The sequence below is a fragment of the Leucopleurus acutus genome (assembly GCF_964270905.1).
Source record: "Leucopleurus acutus genome assembly, chromosome: 4".
NCBI classification, from domain to species: Eukaryota; Metazoa; Chordata; class Mammalia; order Artiodactyla; family Delphinidae; genus Leucopleurus; species Leucopleurus acutus.
In genome coordinates, this window is record NC_139146.1 from 22719671 (window position 1) to 22740544 (window position 20874).

The 20874-nt window shown below is 35.5% G+C and overlaps 1 protein-coding gene across 1 annotated transcript in view; it reads right to left on the reverse strand.

The window, feature by feature from the left end:
• LOC309961323 (bifunctional heparan sulfate N-deacetylase/N-sulfotransferase 3) overlaps positions 1-20874 on the reverse strand; it is a gene marked incomplete at its 3' end in the record, with an annotated part of 137838 nt that overhangs the window by 91911 nt on the left and 25053 nt on the right. Inside the window, exon 2 of the mRNA XM_082838472.1 lies at positions 2500-2587. Coding sequence (XP_082694598.1) covers positions 2500-2587 — 88 coding nt within the window. The remainder of the gene's footprint in view (positions 1-2499; positions 2588-20874) is intronic.

Below are 20874 nucleotides of genomic sequence, written 5' to 3' on the forward strand. Positions count from 1 at the left end.
ATAAAGGTAACTTTATTTTCATTCAATCATTTATTCATTAATTCATTTTTTTTTCAATAGGCACTGTCCTACTTGCTGGTGTTACAGCGGTAAAGCCTTTGTAGAGTGTTCATTTTAGTGAGGGAAGAAAGACAACAGATAATTTAAAAATAAAGTACATTCAACATCCATTCATAATAAAACATTAGAAATCTAGGAATAGAAGGGAGCTTTCTTAAGCTAATAAAGACTTTCTATAAAACTGTCCATTGAAAGAATTCCCCTCAAGAACAGGAAGAAAACTACTGAAGGATTTCCCCTGAGGTCAGGAACAAGATATGAGTGTTACTATCACCATCTTTAATGTTTATGGGAGATCCAAGCTAGTGCAATAGGCAAGGAAAAGAAAAAGAATTCATAAAGCTTAGAAAGGAAGAAATAAAATTTTTATTATTCAAAAATTATATGACTGAATAGGTAGAAAATCCAGAAGAATCTATAAACTATAAAATTAATAAGTGAATGTAGCAAGGTTGCTAAATACAAGATCAGTACACAAAATCAATTATATTATTATTATTATACTATCAAAAGAGAAATGGAAAACTTTAAAAAAAGACACCATTTACTATTGCATCAAAAACCCCACCAAGGAATTAATATAAAAACAATAAAGTTGTATCAAGTGTAGTTAACGAGGACCTAAATGTGTTCAAGAATAGGAAGACTCAATATTTAGGATAGCAATTCTCCCCAAACTAATTAATAGATTTAATGTAATTTAAATAAAAATTAAAGGTTTTAAATTTAAATAAAATTTTAAAAAATTTAAATAAAAATTTGAGGTTCTTTGTAGATATTGGTAAGCTGATTTTAAAATTTACATAAAAATGCAAAGGACCAAGAATTGCCAAGGCAATCTTGAAGAAGATGAACAAACTTAGAGGACTTACAATAGCAGATATTAAAATTAATTATAAAGTTACAGTAAATAAGACAGTATGATGACACAAATGGAACCAATGGACAGGAGAGTACAGAAACAGAGTCCACATATATATGGTCATCTAATTTGTGATAATGATGATACCATGGAACAGTGAGAAAAGGATGGTCTTTTCAATACTTGGTACCAACTTGACATGTTTATGGAAAAAAAGAAGGTATCTTGGCCCTTATCTCACACATACACAAAAATCAATTCCAGATGTATCTCAGATAGATACATTTTAAGCATGTAGGAACATATTTTCATGATCTTGTGGCATGCAGAGATGTCTTTAAAAAGACACAAAAAAGGAAAAAAAAGATAAATTGGACTACATTAAGATGTTTGTTCATCAAAAAATACCAGTAGGAATGTAAAAAAGATAAACCACACATTAGGAGAAAGTATTTGCAACACAGATAAGGGACAAAGAGCTCATTAAGAATATATAACGAATTTCTACAAATCAATAAGTAAAACTCAATAAAAAAAAAACCACTGAGGTATTTCAAAACAGAAGATATCCAAATGGTCAATAAATATATGAAAGAAGCTCAGTTTCCCTACTTAGTGAAATGTACATTTAAGTCATACATAATATGATATCTCTACTGCACACCAGAAAGGCTAAAGTTAAAAAGACAAATAATATTAAATACTGGCGAGAATGTAGAGCAACAGGAAAACTTACATACTGTTGGAAATAAAAACTGGTACAACCACTCTGAAAATCTGTTTGGCATTTTCTACTAAAGCTGATCATAAATGTACCGCATAACTAGCACTTCTACTCCTGGTTGATAACCAACAGAAAAGAATACATATGTCCTCTGAAGGACAGGTACAAAAATGTTCTTAACACAACTATGCAAAAAAAAGCCAAAGACTGGAAACAACCCAACCATCCACATTGGAGGAATGGAATAAAGAAATTCTGGTAAATTCAAAAAATGGAATACTACAGAACAATGATGATGAAAAAATTACAACTATACACAATGATGTCTGCAAAACCAAAATAATGTTGAACAAAACAAGCTGTATATAGAAGAGTCCATACTATATGATTCCTTTTATACACATCTCAAAGCCAGGCAAACTAATTTATGATATTAGAAGTTAGGATAGTGGTTTTCTTTGAGGGAAGCTAGTGACTAAGGCAGCACAAGGGAGGGGGTGTGTGAGTTTCTGGAAGTACCTCATTCTTGATCTGCATGCTGGTTATGGAGCTCTGTACACTTTGTGAAAATTCATTGAGCACTATACCTATTACTTATGCAGTTTTATATACGTAAATTATAGTTCAGTAGAAAAAAAGCCCATTAAATAATAATATGGTGAATAAACTTTCCAACTATTAACATTTTGTACAGGTGAAAAAATAATAGGTTAAATGAAATTGAATAATATGAAGAAAATAAAGTAGGGGGGAGAGACAGGGAATACGGGAAGGTGTGAAGAAGAGGGGTCATAATTTTAAAAAGAGTGGTCAGAGAGGCTTTAATGAGAATAGTTAATCTCCTTTTTCTTACCTGTATGGTAAAATTTCCCTGAAAATCCCAGGTTGAACGTAAAATTTGTGATTTGTGCACGCAAAAGATTCTGAGTATCAAGCAGGGCCTGAAATACATAATTTTTAAAAATATATCAGGTAGAGCATGGCCTTGAGAAGATATCTTCCTTTAGCATTCAAAAGGTAAAACTACTCCTTTAGACATGAGAGAATTAAATAATGGAAAGTAGTTTCTTTACCACCTTACAACTAGCAAGAAGCTTCTGAGATTACATAAATACATACTTATATTTATCCTTTAGCTGCAATAAATCAGCAAAAAATGTCAGCTAGAAAAAGGGAGTTAAATGAAAAGTTTATTCTTCATGTATCAAAGGAAGTAGTATCTAGTACATAAAATACATCTCCCTTTACCCCTCAGGGACATAGTTCACCAGTTGTCAAAAGAAGGACATTCTGTTTAAGTGAAACTATGCAAGAACATATATTGAAAGAAACAGATTGTTGTTTTTCAGATATATCTTTGGTCTTCAAAATACAAGACTTTTCAATCTTTAAGTCTTAGATTCCCCAAAGATAGTGATTATTCTTCAAAAATGGATATCATGGTAAAGTAAATCTGTAATTTGCCCTTCCATTGAAAAACAGATAAAACCCCCTACTAATGACAGGTAAAGCTATTTTTGAATCAGAGTTTTAATTGTTATATCCTATAAAGTATTTTTCATGCTATGAGTATTTAATGGACTTCTTTTCTTCTCCTTGTCCTCCTTTTCTTTCTCATTCTTATTTAAGTTCACATTCTTGTATTCCTCTCTCCCCCTCCCCCAGACTCTGGTAGTTGCGTGCCCACCTCAGTGAGGCAAAAAGTAACACTATATGGTAGATCTGTAAAGGATCTTAGTCAACATTTCTTTTATACATGAAGAAACTAAGGAGAAATGACTTGCCCATTTTCAAAGATAAAATTAGTGGTAGATCCAAGGTTAAGGATATAGATCACCTGATTCCATATTAGGTACTCTTTTTACTCTACCACACCAAATCTTTCCCCACCCTTCCATAGTACTGCTGGATCTACAGCAAAATCTTTTCTTAATAGTGTAGCTGATATCTGGAAGCTCTGCCCCATCATGTTCACAGTCTCAATGTTTTTTTGGGTATAAACAGATATACATATTATTCAGAGACCCTCTCATGATTGTATGTGTTCAACAATTATTAGTTGCCACCCCTCTATTATTGATGCTGCTACTAGTACTACTCCTAATATGGTTGTTGTTATTGTTAGTGATAGATAATACATATCATCTCTCTGAACTTTTCCCTTCATTTATTAAAGTCAAGACAATTATCTAACTCATAGAATTATGATGAGGAATATTAAAGAGATAATATATATGGGAGTTCTTGATAAATTTTTTTAAAAGTGGCATAAAATGGATGAAGAAGAGGTGGTACATATACACAATGGAATACTACGCAGCCATAAAAAGGAACAAAACTGGGTAATTTGTAGAGACATGGATGGACCTAGAGTGTCATACAGAGTGAAGTAAGTCAGAAAGAGAAAAACAAATATTGTATATTAACGCATATACGTGGAATCTAGAAAAATGGTATAGATGACCTTATTTGCCAAGCAGAAATAGAGACACAGACGTAGAGAACAAATATATGGATACCATGGGGAAAAGGGGTAGGGTGGGAGGAACTGGGAGATTGGGATTGACACATATACACTATTGATACTATGTATAAAATAGACAGCTGATGAGAACATACTGTATAGCACAGGGAACTCTACTTAATGCACTGTGGTGTCCTAACTGGGAGGGAAATCCAAAAGGGAGGGGATATATGTATATGTATGGCTGATTCATTTTGCTGTGCAGTAGAAGCTAACACAACATTGTAAAGCAACTATACTCCAATAAAGGTTAAAAAAATATTATCAGCAATATATTATATATTAATATAATTATATATTACTGATAATTATATCTATAATTATCTATATCTATATATCTATATCTGTATATTATATATATATCATCTACTTATTTTTTTAATTGAAATATAGTTGGCATACAATATTATGTTAGCTTCAGGAGTATAAAATAGTGATTTGACATTTATACTATGAAATGATCAACACCTGAAGTCTAGCAACCATCTGTCCCCACACAAAGTTGTTACAGTATTACTGGCCATATTCCTTGTGCGAAAATTACATCCCCATGACTTATTGATTTTATAATCAGAAGTTTGTACTTCTTAATCTCCCTCACGTATTTCACTCATTTCCCCCACACCCCTGCCCTTTGGCAACCACCCATTTGTTCTTAGTATCTACGAGTCTGTTTACATTTTATTTTGTTTGTTTGTTTTGTTTTTTAGACTCTATGTATAAGTGAGATCATATGGAATTTATCTTTCTCTGTCTATTTACTTCACTTAGCATAATACTCTCTAGATCCATCCATGCTGTTCCATGGCAAGATTTCACTCTTTTTTATGGCTAATATTCTACTGTATATACATACCACTCTTCTTTATCCATTCATCCATCAATGGACCTTAGGTTGCTTCCATATCTTGGCTATTATAAATAATACTACAATGAACATAGGGGTGCACATATTTTTAAAAATTATTTTATTTATTTATTTTAACATCTTTATTGGAGTATAATTACTTTACAGTGTTGTGTTAGTTTCTGCTGTATAACAAAGTGAATCAGCTATACATATACATATATCCCCATATCCCCTCCCTCTTGCGTCTCCCTCCCACCCTCCCTATCCCACCTCTCTAGGTGGTCACAAAGCACTGAGCTGATCTCCCTGTGCTACGTGGTTGCTTCCCACTAGCTATCTATTTTACACTTGGTAGTGTATAAATGTCAATGCCACTCTCTCACTTCGTCCCAGCTTACCCTTCCCTCTCCCTGTGTCCTCAAGTCCATTCTCTACGTCTGCGTCTTTATTCTTGTCCTGCCCCTAGGTTCTTCAGAACCATTTTGTTTTCTTAGATTCCATATATATGTGTTAGCATATGGTACTTGTTTTTCTCTTTCTGACTTACTTCACTCTGTATGACAGACTCTAGGTCCATCCACCTCACTACAAATAACTCAATTTTGTTTCTTTTTATGGCTGAGTAACATTCCATTGTATATACGTGCCACATCTTCTTTATCCATTCATCTGTCAGTGGACACTTAGGTTGCTTCCATGTCTTGGCTATTGTAAATAGAGCTTCAATGAATATTGTGGTACATGACACTTTTTGAATTATGGTTTTCTCAGGGTATATGCCCAGTAGTGGAACTGCTGGGTTGTATGGTAGTTCTATTTTTAGTTTTTTAAGGAACCTAAAAAACTAACATTCCCACCAACAGTGCAAGAGGGTTCCCTTTTCTCCACACCCTCTCCAGCATTTATTGTTTGTAAATTTTTTGATGATGGCCATTCTGACCAGTGTGAGGTGATACCTCATTGTAGTTTTGATTTGCATTTCTCTAATGGTTAGTGATGTTGACCATCCTTTCATGTGTTTGTTGGCAATCTGTATATCTTCTTTGGAGAAATGTCTATTTAGGTCTTCTGCCCATTTTTGGATTGGGTTGTTTGTTTTTTTGATATTGAGCTGCGTGAGCTGCTTGTATATTTTGGAGATTAATCCTTTGTTAGTTGCTTCGTTTGTAAATATGTTCTCCCATTCTGAGGGTGGTCTTTTGCACATATGTTTTTGAATTAGTGTTTTTGTTTTCTTTGGGTAAATACTCAGAAGTGAAATTGCTGGATGATATGGTAGTTCTATTTTTAAGTTTTTGAGGAAGCTTCATACTGTTTTCCATAGTGGCTGCACCAATTTACAATCCCACCAATAGTATATGAGGGTTCCCTTTTCTCCATATCCTCTCTAGCACTTGTTATTTCTTGTCATTTTGATGGTTGCTATTCTGACAGACATCTTTTCATGTGTCTGTTGGCCATCTGTATGTCTTCTTTGGAATAATGTCTATTCAGATCCTCTTCCCATTTTTAAATGGATTGGGGTTTTTTTTGGTATGGTATTGAGTTTCATGAATTTTTTACATATTTTGGATATCAAACCCTTATTGGATATGTTATTTACAAATATCTTCTACCATTCAGTAGTCTGCCTTTTCATTTTGTTGATGGTTTTCTTCAAAAAGCTTTTGGTTTGATATAGTACTACTTGTTTCTTTTTATGTTTGTTTTCCTTGCCTGAGGAGATACATCCAAAAAATATTGTTAAGACTGATGTCAAAGAAAGTACTGCCTATGTTTTTTTCTAGAAGTTTTATGGTTTCAGGTCTTACATTTAAGTCTTTAATCCATATTGAGTTTATTTCTGTATATGGTATGAGAAAGTGCTCCAGTTTGATCCTTTTGCATATAGTTTTCCAAGCACCATTTATTAAAGAGGCTGTCTATTCCCCATTTTATATTCTTGTCTCCTTTGTCATAGATTAATTGACCATCTAAGTGTGGTTTATTTCTGTGTTCTCTATTCTGTTCCATTGTTCTATGTGTCTGTTTTTGTGCCAGTACCATAATATTTTGATTACTGTAGCTTTGTAGGACTGCATGAAATTAGGGAGCATGATACCTTCAGCTCTGTTCTTTCTCAAAATTGTTTTGGTTATTTGGGGTCTTTTGTAATTCCACGCAAATTTTAGAGTTATTTGTTCTAGTTCTGTGAAAAATGTCATTGGTTTTTTGATAGGATTTGCACTGAATCTAGATTGCCTTGGGTACTCTGGAGATTTTAACAATATTAATTCTTCCAATCCATGAGCACAGTATATCTTTCCATTTGTTTGTGTAATCTTTAATTTCTTTCATCAATATCTTAGTCTTTGGAGTACAAGACTTTTGCCTTCTTGGTTAGATTTATTCCTAGGTATTTTATTCTTTTTGATGCAATTGTAAAGGGAATCCTTTTCTTAATTTCTCTGATAGTTCATTACTAGTGTCTAGAAATGCAACTGACTTTTGCACTGATTTTGTATCCTGAAACTTTGTTGAATTCATTTATTAGTTATAATAGTTTTTTTGGTGGAGCCTTTAGGGGTTTCTATGTAAAGTATCAAACAGTGACAATTTTGCTTCTTCCTTTCCAATTTGGATTCCTTTTATTCCTTTTTTTTTGTCTAATTGCTGTGGCTCAGACTTCTGATACTATGTTGTGAGAGGGGCATATCTTTGTCTTGTTCCTGATCTTAGAGGAAAAGCTTTTAACTCTTCATGGTTGGTTCTGATGTTGGTTGTGGGTTTGTCATATACGGCCTTGATTATGTTGAGGTACATTCCCTCTATAACCACTTTGTTGAGAGTTTTTATCATAAATGGATGTTGAATTTTGTCAGAAGTTTTTTTTGCATCTAGTGAGATGATTATGTGATTTTTATCCTTTATTTTGTTAATGTGGTGTATAACATTGATTGATTTGTGGATATTGAACCATCCTTCCATCCCTGGTAAAAATCCCGCTTGATTGGGCTTCCCTGGTGGCGCAGTGGTTGAGAGTCCGCCTGCTGATGCAGGGGACACGGGTTCGTGCCACGGTCCGGGAAGATTCCCACATGCCGCGGAGCGGCTAGGCCCGTGAGCCATGACCGCTGAGCCTGCACGTCCGGAGCCTGTGCTCCGCAACGGGAGAGGACACAACAGTGAGAGGCCCGCGTACCACAAAAAAAAAAAAAAATCCTGCTTGATCATGGTGTATGATCTTTTTAATGTATCGCTGAATTTTGTTTGCTAATACTTTTTGAAGATTTTTGCATCTATGTTCATCAGTGATACTGGCCTGTGGTGTCTCTGTCAGGTTTTGGTATCAGGTTGATGCTGGCCTCATAGAATGAATTTAGAAGTGTTCTCTCCTCTTCAGTTTTTTGGAATAGTTCGAAAGAGATGTTAACTCTTCTTTAAATGTTTGGTAGAATTCACCTGTGAAGCCGTCTGGTCCTGGAAATTTTTTTGTTGGAATTTTTTGGATTACTGATTCAATTTCATTACTATTCTGTTCAGATTTTCTATTTCTTCCTGATTCAATCTGTGAGATTATACATTTCTAGGAATATATCCATTTCTAATAGTTTGCCCAATTTGTTGGCATATAGCTGTTCCTAGTAATCTCTTAGGATCCTTTGTATTTCTGTGATGCCAGTTGTACCTTCTCCTCTTTTATTTCTGATATTATTTATTTGGGCCCTCTCTCTTTTATTCTTGATGAGTGTAGCTAAGGTTCATCAATTTTGTTTATCTTTTCCAAAAAACAGCTATTAGTTTCATTGATTTTTTCTGTTGTTTTTTTAGTCTCTATTTCATTTATTTCTACTCAGATCTTTATTATTTCCTTCCTTTTACTGATGTTGGGTTTTGTTTGTTCTTCTTTTCCTAGTTCCTTTAGGTGTAAGGTTAGATTGTTTATTTGAGATTTTCTTGTTCCTGGGGTAAGCCTATATCTCTATAAACTTCCCTGTTAGAACTGTTCTGCTGCTTCCCATAGATTTTGGAACGTTGCGATTCCATTTTCATTTATTTCAAGTATTTTTAAATTTCCTCTTTGATTTCTTCAATGACCCATTGGTTGTTTAGTAGCATATTGTTTAGCATTCACATTTTTATTTTTTGTGGTTTTTTTCTTTTAGTTGATTTCTAGTCTCAGTATTGTGGTCAGAATGCTTGCTACGATTTCAATTTTCTTAAATTTACTGAGACTTTTTTTGTGGCCTAGCATGTGATCTATTCTACAGAAAGTTCCATGTGCTCTTGAAAAGAATGTGTATTCTGCTTTTGGATGGAATGTTCTATATATATATCTATTAAGTCAATTTTATCTAATGTATCATTTAAGGCCAGTGTTTCCTTAGTGATTTTCTGTCTGGATGATCTGTCCATTGTCCCCTACTATTATTGTGTTACTGTCAATTTCTTCCTTTATGTCTGTTAATATATGCTTTATGTATTTAGGTGCTTCTATATACTTACAGGTGTTTGCATATATACTTACAAGTGTTATAGCTTTTTGTTGGATTGATCCCTTTATCATTATGTAAGCCCTTCTTTGTCTCTTGTTACAGTCTTTGTTCTAAACTCTATTTTGTCTAATATAAGTATTGCAATCCCAGCTTTCCTTTTGTTTCCATTTGCATGGAATATCTTTTTTCATTCTTTCACTGACAGTCTGTGTTTTAAATCTGAAATGAGTCTCTTGTAGGCATATATATTTGGGTCTTGTTTTTTAATCCATTCAACTCTATATCTTTTGATTGGAGCATTTAGTCCCTTTACATTTAAAGCAATTATTGATAGGTTTGTATTTATTGCCATTTTTTATTGTTTTCTATTTTTTTTTTGTAGTTCTTTGTTCTTTTCTTCTTCTCTTGCCCTCTTCCCTTATGATTTGATGACTATTGTTAGTGTTATGTTTGGATTCCTTTCTCCTTATTTTTTATGTATCTATTATAGGTTTTTGGTTTGTGGTTACCGTGAGGTTTATACATAACAACATTTATGTCTGCTTATTTTAAGCTGATGATCTCTTAAGCTCAAACACCTTCTAACAGGCTTATATTTTTACACCACCACCCCCCAGATTTTATGTTTTTGATGTCATATTTTACATCTTTTTATTTTATGTATCCTTTAATTATTGTAGATATAGATTATTGTAGATGTAGATCATTTTACTACTTTTGTCTTTTAACCCTCCTACTAGTTTACATGTGATTAATCCACTACCTTTGCTATGTTTGCTTTTATCAGATTTTTTCTTTCATACTTTTCTTATTTCTAGTTGTGGCTTTTTCTTTTCTGCACAGTAAAGTGCCTTTAACATTTCTTGTAAGGCCAGTTTAGCAGTGATGAACTCTTTCAGCATTTGCTCATCTGTAAAACACTTTGACTCCTTCAACTGTGAACTTTAACCTTAATGGTTAGAATATTCTTGGTTGTAGGTTTTTTCCTTTTGGGATTTTGAATTATCATGCCACTCTCTTCTAGCCTGCAAAGCATCTGCTGGAAAGTCTGCTCATGGTCTTAGGGCAGTTTCCTTGTACATAACTAGTTGTTTTTTCTCATGCTGATTTTAAGATTCTCTCTTTAATTTTAGTTAAAATGTGTATTGGTGTGGACCTCTTTGACTTCATCTTCTTGGGGACTCTCTGTGCTTCTTGAAACTGGATGTCTATTTCCTTCCCAGGGTTAGGGATATTTTCAGCTATTTTTCCTTTCTTTTTTTTCTTTAATATTTATTTATTTGGCTGCATCGGGTCTTAGTTGTGGGATCTTCACTGAGGCATGTGGGATCTTTCATTGCAGTGCACGGGCTCTTTGTTGCGGCACACAGGCTTCTCTCTGGTTGTGGTGCACAGGATCCTCTCTAGTTGTGGTGTGTGGGCTCCAGAGCATATGGGCTCAGTAGTTGTGGCATGCAGGCTCTCCAGTTGTGGTGTGCGGACTCTAGAGCACACAGGCTTAGTTGCCTCATGGCATGTGGGATCTTAGTTCCCCAACCAGGGATCGAACCCATGTCCCCTGCATTGGAAGGTGGATTCTTAACCACTGGACACCAGGGAAGTCCCCAGCTATTTTTTCTTAAAAAACGTTTTCTGCTGTCTTCTCGTCTCTTCTTCTTCTGGGACCCTATAATGTGAATGTTAATATGCTTGATATTGTCCCAGAAGTCTCTTAAGCCATTCTTATCAAAACAATTTTTTTCTCTTTTCTGTTCAGCTTGGGTGATTTCCACTACTCTGCCTTTCAGATTGCTGATCTGTTCTTCTGTATCGTCTAATCTACTGTTGATATCCTCTAGTATATTTTTCATCCCATTTATTGTATTCTTCAGCTCTGATGGGTTCTTTCTTATATTTTCTAATTCTTTCTTGTAGTTTTCACTGTGTTCATCCATTCTTCTCCTGAGATCAGTGAGCATCTTTATGATCATTACCTTGAGCTCTTTATTGGGTATATTGCTTATCTCCATTTTGGTTAATGTTTTTACCTGGGATTTTGTCTTGTTCCATCATATGGAACATATTCCTTCATCTCCTCATTTTGTATAATTCTCTGTTTTTTTTCTATGTATTAGATAGTGGTGTTATGTCTTCCAATCTCGGAGAAGTAGCCTTATGTACGAGACATGTTATGGGGACCAGCAGAAAGTTCCCTGCTGGCCACCTAAGATAGATGTTACAGAGGTGTCTCCTATGTGGGCTGTATGTGTGCCCTTCTGTTGTATCAGGGCCGACTATTGTGGCTATGCTGGTAGGTGGAACTGGTTCCTGGCCCAGCTGGTTGCCAAGGCCCTGCTGGTGGACAGGGCAAGTCTCCCATGATAATGGGCTAGAAGGTGGATTCCAAAATGGCGCTTGCCAGTGCCCGTGTCAGCACTGTACAATGACATCTCAAAGACGGCTGTTGCCAGAGTCTCATGGGGAGTCTCAGCTGCCTTTTGCCTCTCTGGGAGGCTCTCCAATATCAGCCAGTGGTTCTGACCCAGGCACTTCTCAAATTACTGCCTCAACACTGGGACTTGGACTGTGTGAGATTTTGTGGGTGCCCTTTGTGCATGTCCTTTAAACACAGAGTCTCATTATCCTATAGAACTTTGGCTCTCCTGAATGTAAGCTCTGCTGGTTTTCAAAGTCTGACTTTCTAAGGGCTTGTCTTCATAGTGCAGGACCCCTGGGCTGGGGAGCTTGATATGGGGCTCAGACCTCTCACTCCTTGGGGAGGGGAGGAACTCCTGTTTGTGGGTCATCAACCAGGGGGTGTGGGTCTTGACTAGATAGCATCTCTGCCCTTCCTACCCATCCTGTTGTAGCTCCTTCTTTATATCTTCAGTTGTGGAAGATCTTTTCTGCTACTCTTCAGGTTGTTCTATAGATAGTTGCTCTGTAAGTAGTTGTAATTTTGGTGTGCCCATGAAAGGAGGTGAGTTCAGGGTCTTCGTACTCCATCATCTTGAGATCTCATTTATTTCTTGAAGGATTTTTCCCCTCATTTTATTTACCTTCAGTATCCTCCTACCCTTCTTTCTCCCCTTCTTCTTGCTTATTTCTTCTACTCAGATGAATATTCTAGTTGGCTCTTCCTATCTTTCCTTCCCCTTAGATCTTATCTTTCTTCTTCATCCATCTTACTTCATTTCATTCTATTTTCCTCCTTTCAATGGTGAAAATATGTATTCAAAAATCCATCTTAAAATCATTTCTTGTGTGTTCACTGCTTTATTCTTAAAGTTAGAAATTTTTTCTTTTTATCTCCCTGAAAATAAAATCCCCAAACTACACTTGAACTTTACTTTGTGATTCTAGATTGTTTTTTTAAAATTTACATTTACAATATTTAATAGGAAAAAACCCAAACAATCTATCCTATGATTAGACCTCGGAAGCAAATTCAGTACCTGTTAACTAACCTCTAAATCAACTACAATACATTGACTCAAATTATTGAATTAGCTCTGATTTTGCAGGCTTGACTTGGCATTTTACATATTTATTCAATGTTCTGGAAATAAACATTAAAACACATAAAAGATATATTGAAACAGATGGCAGCTACTAATATTATGACTATGTATAGTGAAGAGGGAAGTTTATTTCTAGATAATAATTTATAAAGTTAAGTAGTAATATTTCTTATGTTTTACATTGCTTTTATGAAACAGATTTTGGGAGTGTCTATGAGAACAATGTTATATATTCACCCATTATTTCTGTCTTTTCAAAATATGCTTTTGTGCAGGAAGCTTGAATACTCAGTAATATTCTTTTCTTTTCTCAGTAATATTCTTAAATCATATCCTTTTTGTTAAACTCTTCATTGCTAGAATGTTTTTATTCATCATTATTCTATTTATAACTGATATAGTCTATTATTCCTATGAACATTTATAGAAAATGATATAAAATAATACTTTATGTGCAACATGTCTAAAATGCTTTATCCTTTATGTGCAACATGTCTAAAATGCTGTAATAATATCTAAAATCTAATCATAATAATCTAAATCAGTATTCCAGTACCAAATTCAGAAAACCACATGTATTCTGGGCAAGCAAACACTCTCTGATATGCAAACTACTTTGGCCATGGAGGAGGTAACTGATCACTGCCACGTGCAGAGGTATTATTTACTGGTCTCCTCCAATCTAAGAACCCTAAGAACATAGATGTGTACTGTCAGAAATGGTCTGATTATTGAAAAATGGTACTTAAGTGTTCCAAAACTTTGAATATATTTAGCAGGCTAATTCACAATTCTACGTGTCAGTGATTATCTTTAAAATATCACACCTTTTTCTAATTAAAAAAAAATTAAAATCACTAATAAATCTACCTCTCAGGATAAATTAATATTATGATGTAATCCCATCCCATTTTTACCAATAACTACATATACCTATGTATATGTAGATATATAGATGTATAAGTGAAATTAGAGCCATAAAGTAAAAATTAGAACTGTATCAATTATGATTAAAAATACAGAGTTTTGAATTTTGCCTTTTCCATTTAACAGTATATCATGAGCTTTCTCCTGTCACATTAACCATCCAAAACCAAAATTTTTAATGGATGCTGAATATTACATCAAATGGATATACTATAATTTATTGAACCGTTTTATACTACTGTTGTACATTTAGATTGTTTAATTTTTTTGTCTAATATAAATACTGCTCTGTGTATCAATACATATTTTTATAGCAAAGGAGTAACCATTTCTGCAGGAGAAAATAATTCTGCTTACTCTTCAGCAAACAAAACAGTTTCTGATTGGTGTCACACACTGAATTCCTAGGATAGTATGGAATTGATTAGGGCTACTCATGGCTGAGAGAAATGCATACTCTGAGATATTACGGTAGGGTGTCTGGATAGCCTCAATGGCACTTTCTTTGAGGTTCCATGAATTTGTTAATGCGGGGTAGGCGTGGGCTGGTAAGAAAGAAAGGAAGAGAATATGGAATACATGGGACCTCCCAGGATCCTCTATCAGCTAGAAAGGGTTATTATGACTTTCCCAGCCTTTCTACTGATCCTCACAACTGCAGCCAACTCAGGGTCCCATCGCCACCCCTGAGAAATGTCAAAAACTACAAAGGGTACAAAAGAGAGAAAGACTGAACTGGCACTGTGTATTTTGTGCCACCAAGAGAATAATGACTGAAGATACTAGAATGCTGCAATTCTGAGTCTGAGATAAAGATAATATAACTTTACATTTGTATTATTGCTTATAATTCTCAAAAAGCTTTCACTTATCATCTCACCTGACCTTTACAACAACTTAAGAGAGTCAGGGTAAGCACTATTATTGCCACTTTAAATTTAAGGAAAGTAAGGCTCAGATATGTGAAGTGACTTGCTAAACCCACACAGCAAATAAGAGGCAGAATAGGGGATTTAAAGCCGTATTTCCATATGGTATAAGCTGTCTTGTCTAGAAACAAGAAAATGAAAAATATCTTGACTAATATGCTTTCCAAGTATAATATCTTATACAGAAAAGTCTTTCAATTTTTTTTAAGACTATGAAACAGACTTTCCTGTCACAAACCATGTCTTTTAAATCTTCCCACACTAATATTTTTGTATTGCTGAGGAAACATAGTGTGTTTTGTTTGTATGTTTATTTATTGGTCTATATTCTCTCCCTCCCTTTCTGTGTGTGTATGTGTATATATTTATGTAATCTTTCTTGCGTATGAATTAGCCTTTCACTTATCTATCACAAAAAAAGAATTTAAAACGGAAGAAGCTTAGACCAAACTGATGAAAGTACAGCGTTTATAAGTTCACTCATTTATAGTATAGAGTATAGACTAAGGCTTGCTATCCTGAGAGTCAAGGTCTTAAAAGTCCTCTATTGTGATTTTCCACAAGCAAGATTGTCTTTCACATTGACATGAAATGTGATTTTCTGTCCTCAGGCCAAGCTGGTAGGCAGATTGCTTTTATGTAATTCCTGTGAAGCTGGCAGGAGGTGACTCATATACATAAATGCCTCTTTCAATCAGGAAGAAGGTGTCAGAGGGCGGGTGGGTGGTGTCTGAATGACTAAGTTTTAAGATGTTAGGGGTACTGAAAAAAATCTCCTAAAATGAGAGTTTCTAGGGAGATGCACACATGAGGATCTGGATCACGTCAATGAATCAAAGAAGAACTTTGAAAAGATTTTACTACATTGTTTGAATCTCAGTCTTTACTTCATAACTCAGTGAAAAGAGAAATTCCCTCAACTACTCATAAATTAAAAATAGCTCAGATTTTAAACAAGCTCTTGGAATGAGACTTGATTCCAAGAGGCTCAAATTGAAATATTAAGTACACTGTATGAAAGGGACAGAGGAGTTATGGGTATGAAAAAGTCACGAGAAAGTCACAGAAATTTTTAGAAATAGCCACAGTAGAGGAAGAGTACGTTCCTGAGAAAATAAGTGACTACTCACTATCTCATTCAAGTAAAATCAAACTTTCCTACAGATGGTAGTGCTATGGAACAGAATAAAAGTCTCTGTTGAAATCCCTGAAACGATTTCAGATAAATGCGAAGTAACAGTATGGCCAAGTATCTAGGTGGTAGTCCATAATAGCCGATGTTCTCAGTAAATGCTCAGTGGAACAGATAAAAGCCAATACAGTAATTGAACTCCTAGGGAAAGCTGAACAGGTTGACAGAGTGAAATTCTTCATTTCATGGCTTTATGTTCTGGTTTTCTCACAAGGCCATGTTATATATCTGTTGTTTTTTCCTCTAAAAAATTTATAGGGGGGCAGAGCAGAAAACAACAAGGGTGGCGCATGTACGAAGTTGTTGACAGGAACCAAGAGCAATCAGTGTGAGTGGGAGTAGGATCCTGGATTAAACAACGTTACCAACAAAAGGCTGCAATGCTTTTTTCACTCACTTATCACTCTGTGTGTTATGCTGGTTCACTGGCTTTCCCTATATTATAACATCCATTTATTATTTTCAGGGACTATATAACTACTTTTAATTATAGCACCAGAACAGTTTCTATTAGTACTTTTCCCACCTTCATATCTGTTTAAGATTATATATGAATTCTAAATTTCTTCGGTAGTTCTGGACTGTTGTCTAAACTTTTCTAACAGACTTTTTAAAAATTTTATTTTGGAGTTTTCTTGAAGTGGTGAATTTCTGAGAGAGCTCAAAGTATTATTGCAGAAGACTTTGGATATGGTCCACCACTGTCAATAAAGATTTCAGAAAATACAGAACCTTAATTCTGCAGCAAATCTATTGCAAACTTTATTCCAGTGTTAAGAAGCAATCATTATTTTCCACAGCCTGATTTTTATATGAGTTGCTTTAAAGAATGTATAATCGATTTTCCGTGCAGGGTTGCTAAGAAAAAAATTTCTATGGAGCTGTTAAAAAGGCAGTTGACCTTTGTTTGTTTTAGTGTAGCATTAGGAGCCTATCTTCTAGAGTTAAAAGTGAGTTTGTATGATTTACCTGAATGAGGGTTTTGTTATTATTGCAGGCTTATCATAATTTACTTTTATAATTTCTGTTTAATGTAATGGCTCTTAAAAAAGCCAACATACTACAGAAGTTGTCATGCTTGCATTTCTCAAAAATGTCACACGGTCATTAAGATTTCTGAGAGAGATTTGAAAATGACCCAAACCAGGAATCATATATTCAAAACGACTGAGAAAAACATGTTGATTGAGCCTATGAATCTGGCAGTAGGCCATGGTACAAAAAGTGGCATTTAGGCCACAAGTCCAGCTTAAACCTAGCAGGTTGCATATATTATTGTTCCTAAAGATAGGGAGGTAGTTGGGGGAAGTAAGAGTCAGACTAGTCATACAGGGGTTTATCCCTGCTCTTCCATTTACAAGCGGTATGACCTTGATATAAGTCTGAGTCGCAGTCTACTTTTTTGTAAAATCATACCTCCTTTATGAGAACGCAATGAAGAATGATTGAAACAATTCATGGAAGCACTAGATCAAATAATCAACCTTGGGGAGGGATAAATTAGGAGTTTGGGAATAACACATACACACTGCTATATACTTATAAAATAGTTAACCAACAAAGACCTACTGTATAGCACAGGGAACTATACTCAATATTCTGTAATAAACTATAAGTGAAAAGAATCTGAAAAATAATATACATATAAAAGAATACATATATATAAAACTGAATCACTTTGCTGCATACCTGAAACACAACACTGTAAATCAATTATACTTCAATTTAAAAAAACCCCCCAAAATCCCCGCAAAACAAATAAAAACAAATAATTAACCTAAAACACATAACAGGTCTTCAAAAATGCTAGTTCCTTTTTTCTCTCCCTATTCCTGATAAATGCTTCAACAACAACAAAAGGCAAAGCAGCACCCCCAAGATACATTTGGAAGTGGGTCCAATGGTGTTGGTGTAGTGAAGGAGGTGTTTTAAGTACCTCTCATCAAACTGCATTTATAGCCAGTTCTAATTAAAGCTAACATTTATCGAGCAATGGGCACTTAATGTTTACTAGGCTCTGTGCTAAGGATGGACAATCTCATGTAACCTATTCAGCAACTCATTGTTATTGGATTATCTCAATCTATTCAACAAGTAGATACTATTAATTCATTACACACATAAGGAAACTGAGGCACACAGAGGTTAAGTAAATTAAGCAGAAATTAAAAACTGAATTTTAGGGCTTCCCTGGTGGCGCAGTGGTTGAGAGTCCGCCTGCAGATGCAGGGGACACAGGTTCGTGCCCTGGTCCGGGATGATCCCACATGCCACGGAGCAGCTGGGCCCGTGAGCCATGGCCGCTGAGCCTGTGCGTCCGGGGCCTGTGCTCCGCAACGGGAGAGGCCACAACAGTGAGAGGCCCGCATACCGCAGGAAAAACAAAAAAAACCGAATTTTAATTTAGTTTAAAAAAAGAATATGGGGTATTCCTTTGCAAGAGGACTTATGTGATTTGGGGATTATATGTTCATAGCACTAAATCCACCTTAACTTTAAAAGCATGTATTGAAAACATTAATAAAATGTAACACAAGTCCATGAAGAAAAGCTTCGTGGTGTTGGAAGACAATTCTCCATGGTATTCTTGCATGCCTGCATGTCTTGTGAGCAGAGGCATTGACTGCCCTTGCTTGGAGCTGTCTTTTCAAGAACAGACAGCTTTGTAAAACAGAGATAGTATCTTCCTTCAGAGCAAAGGGCAAGTTGCTTACTTTCCAGTATAAACAAGATCTTATCTACATCCCCCCCCCCCCCCCCCGCCCCCGTGCCATGCAAAGGTCACGCAGGATACCACCCACTATAAAAGATTCAGGTTCCTCAACATTAGGGTTCCTCTCCTGTAATGCAACCCACTGCATGTGCAGGTGTGAATCAACTAGACCTTTTCACATCACCCTGTAGGAAGTGGGACTTGGAGAACCAGCTCAAATGTGATACTCTGGCTGTTACTATTGCTGTGAGTAATAATATACTTTCCCTCTGACTCAGAAATCTTGTACCTTCTTAGCATCCCTGAGACTGTGGCAGGCTGACTTGCTGGCTTGCAAACAGGATGAAATCTCTGACCCTTCCTAGTTCTTAACAAGTGGAGAAGGGAAAATTGTAAACATGCAAGGACAGGAAAAGATCCAGTTTATTTAAGGTGCTATCTAAAGCAACTAAACAAGGATGTACGTGGGAAAAATAATCATTCCGGAAGGCCATGTTTCACGATGAACCAGAGGGGCTTTGGGATAGAAATGTGTGTGTGTGTGCATACAGAAAAACAGGAAAGGGCAAAGAAAACATATTGCCTGAAACCATGGAAAACTAATAAATATACATGACTGTAAACTGCTTTCTAAAGACAGGTACACTGTGCTGCACATGATTTATATGTTTGCTCCTGGCTTAAAAATGAGTGCCAGTACTAGATTCACAAAAGCTGTTAAATTCTTCTGATGTTCAAAGCTGCAGGAAATAGTTTAATATCTGTATTCTCATGAAGCCACTGGCTGGTTTATAACTTTACGCAACTATTTTTTCTGGCAAATTGAGCGGAGAAAGAAGGGTTAATTTACTATGAATTATAATTCATAGTTAATAAATTGTTAACAGGCAACAGTAAGTAAAGCTTAATGGGGATATAGCAAAGAGGCATTTTTTCACTTTAATTGTACTTCATTAACAGAGTTCATCCTCTGAGGGGCAGGCAATAATGAGACCATAACAGGCCTTGACTGTGGATCTTGCTAAGTCTGTTTTAAAGAAACAAACAACCTAATTTAAAAATGGGCAGAAGACCTGAATAGACATTTTTCCAAAGAGGAAATGCAGATGGTCAACAGGCACATGAAAAGATGCTCAACATCACTAATCATCAGGTAAATGCAAATCAGAAGCACAATGAGATACCACCTCACACCTGTCAGAATGGCTATCATCAAAAGGAACATAAATAACGAATGTCGCAAGGATGTGGAACCCTTGTACACTGTTGATGGGAATGTAAATTGGTGCAGCCACTGTGGAAAACATTATGGAGGTTTCTCAAAAAACTACAAATAGAGCTACCATATGACCCAGCAATTCCACTCCTAGGTATATATCTGAAGAAAACAAAAACACCAATTTGAAAAGATACATGCACCCCAATGTTCATAGCAGCATTATTTACAGTTGCCAAGATATGGCAACAACCTAAGTGTACATCAACAGATGAATGGATAAAGAAGACGTGGTATATATATACAACAGAATACTACTCAACCATAAAAAGAATGAAAATTTGCCATTTGCAGCAACATGGATGGACTTGGAGGATATTAGGCTAAATGAAATAAGTCAGACAGGGAAAGACAAATACCGTACATTATCACTTAAAAGTGGAATCTAAAAAGTACAACTAGTGACTAAAACAAAAGAGAAGCAGACTCACAGATATAGAGAACAAACTAGTGGTTACCAGTGGGGAGAGGGAAGGGGGAGGGGCAATATAGCAGTAGGGGATTAAGAGGTACAAACTATAATGTACAAAATAAGCTACAAGGACATACTGTATAACATGGGGAATACAGCCAATATTTTATGATAACTATAAATGGAGTATAACCTTAAAAAATTGTGAATCACTCTGTTGTACACCTGTAACTTACATGATATTGTACATCAACTATACTTCAAGTGAAAAAAACCAACCAAACCAAACCAAACCAAAACAAAAAAAGCAACAAATTACTGGCCAGCACAGATGTAGCTCTTAACCCCAGCTGCAATTTTCTGCAAGCCAGACAAGTGCAAGGTGCTGAGGAGGTGGTTCAAGATGGCAGCATAGTAAGATCCTGAACTC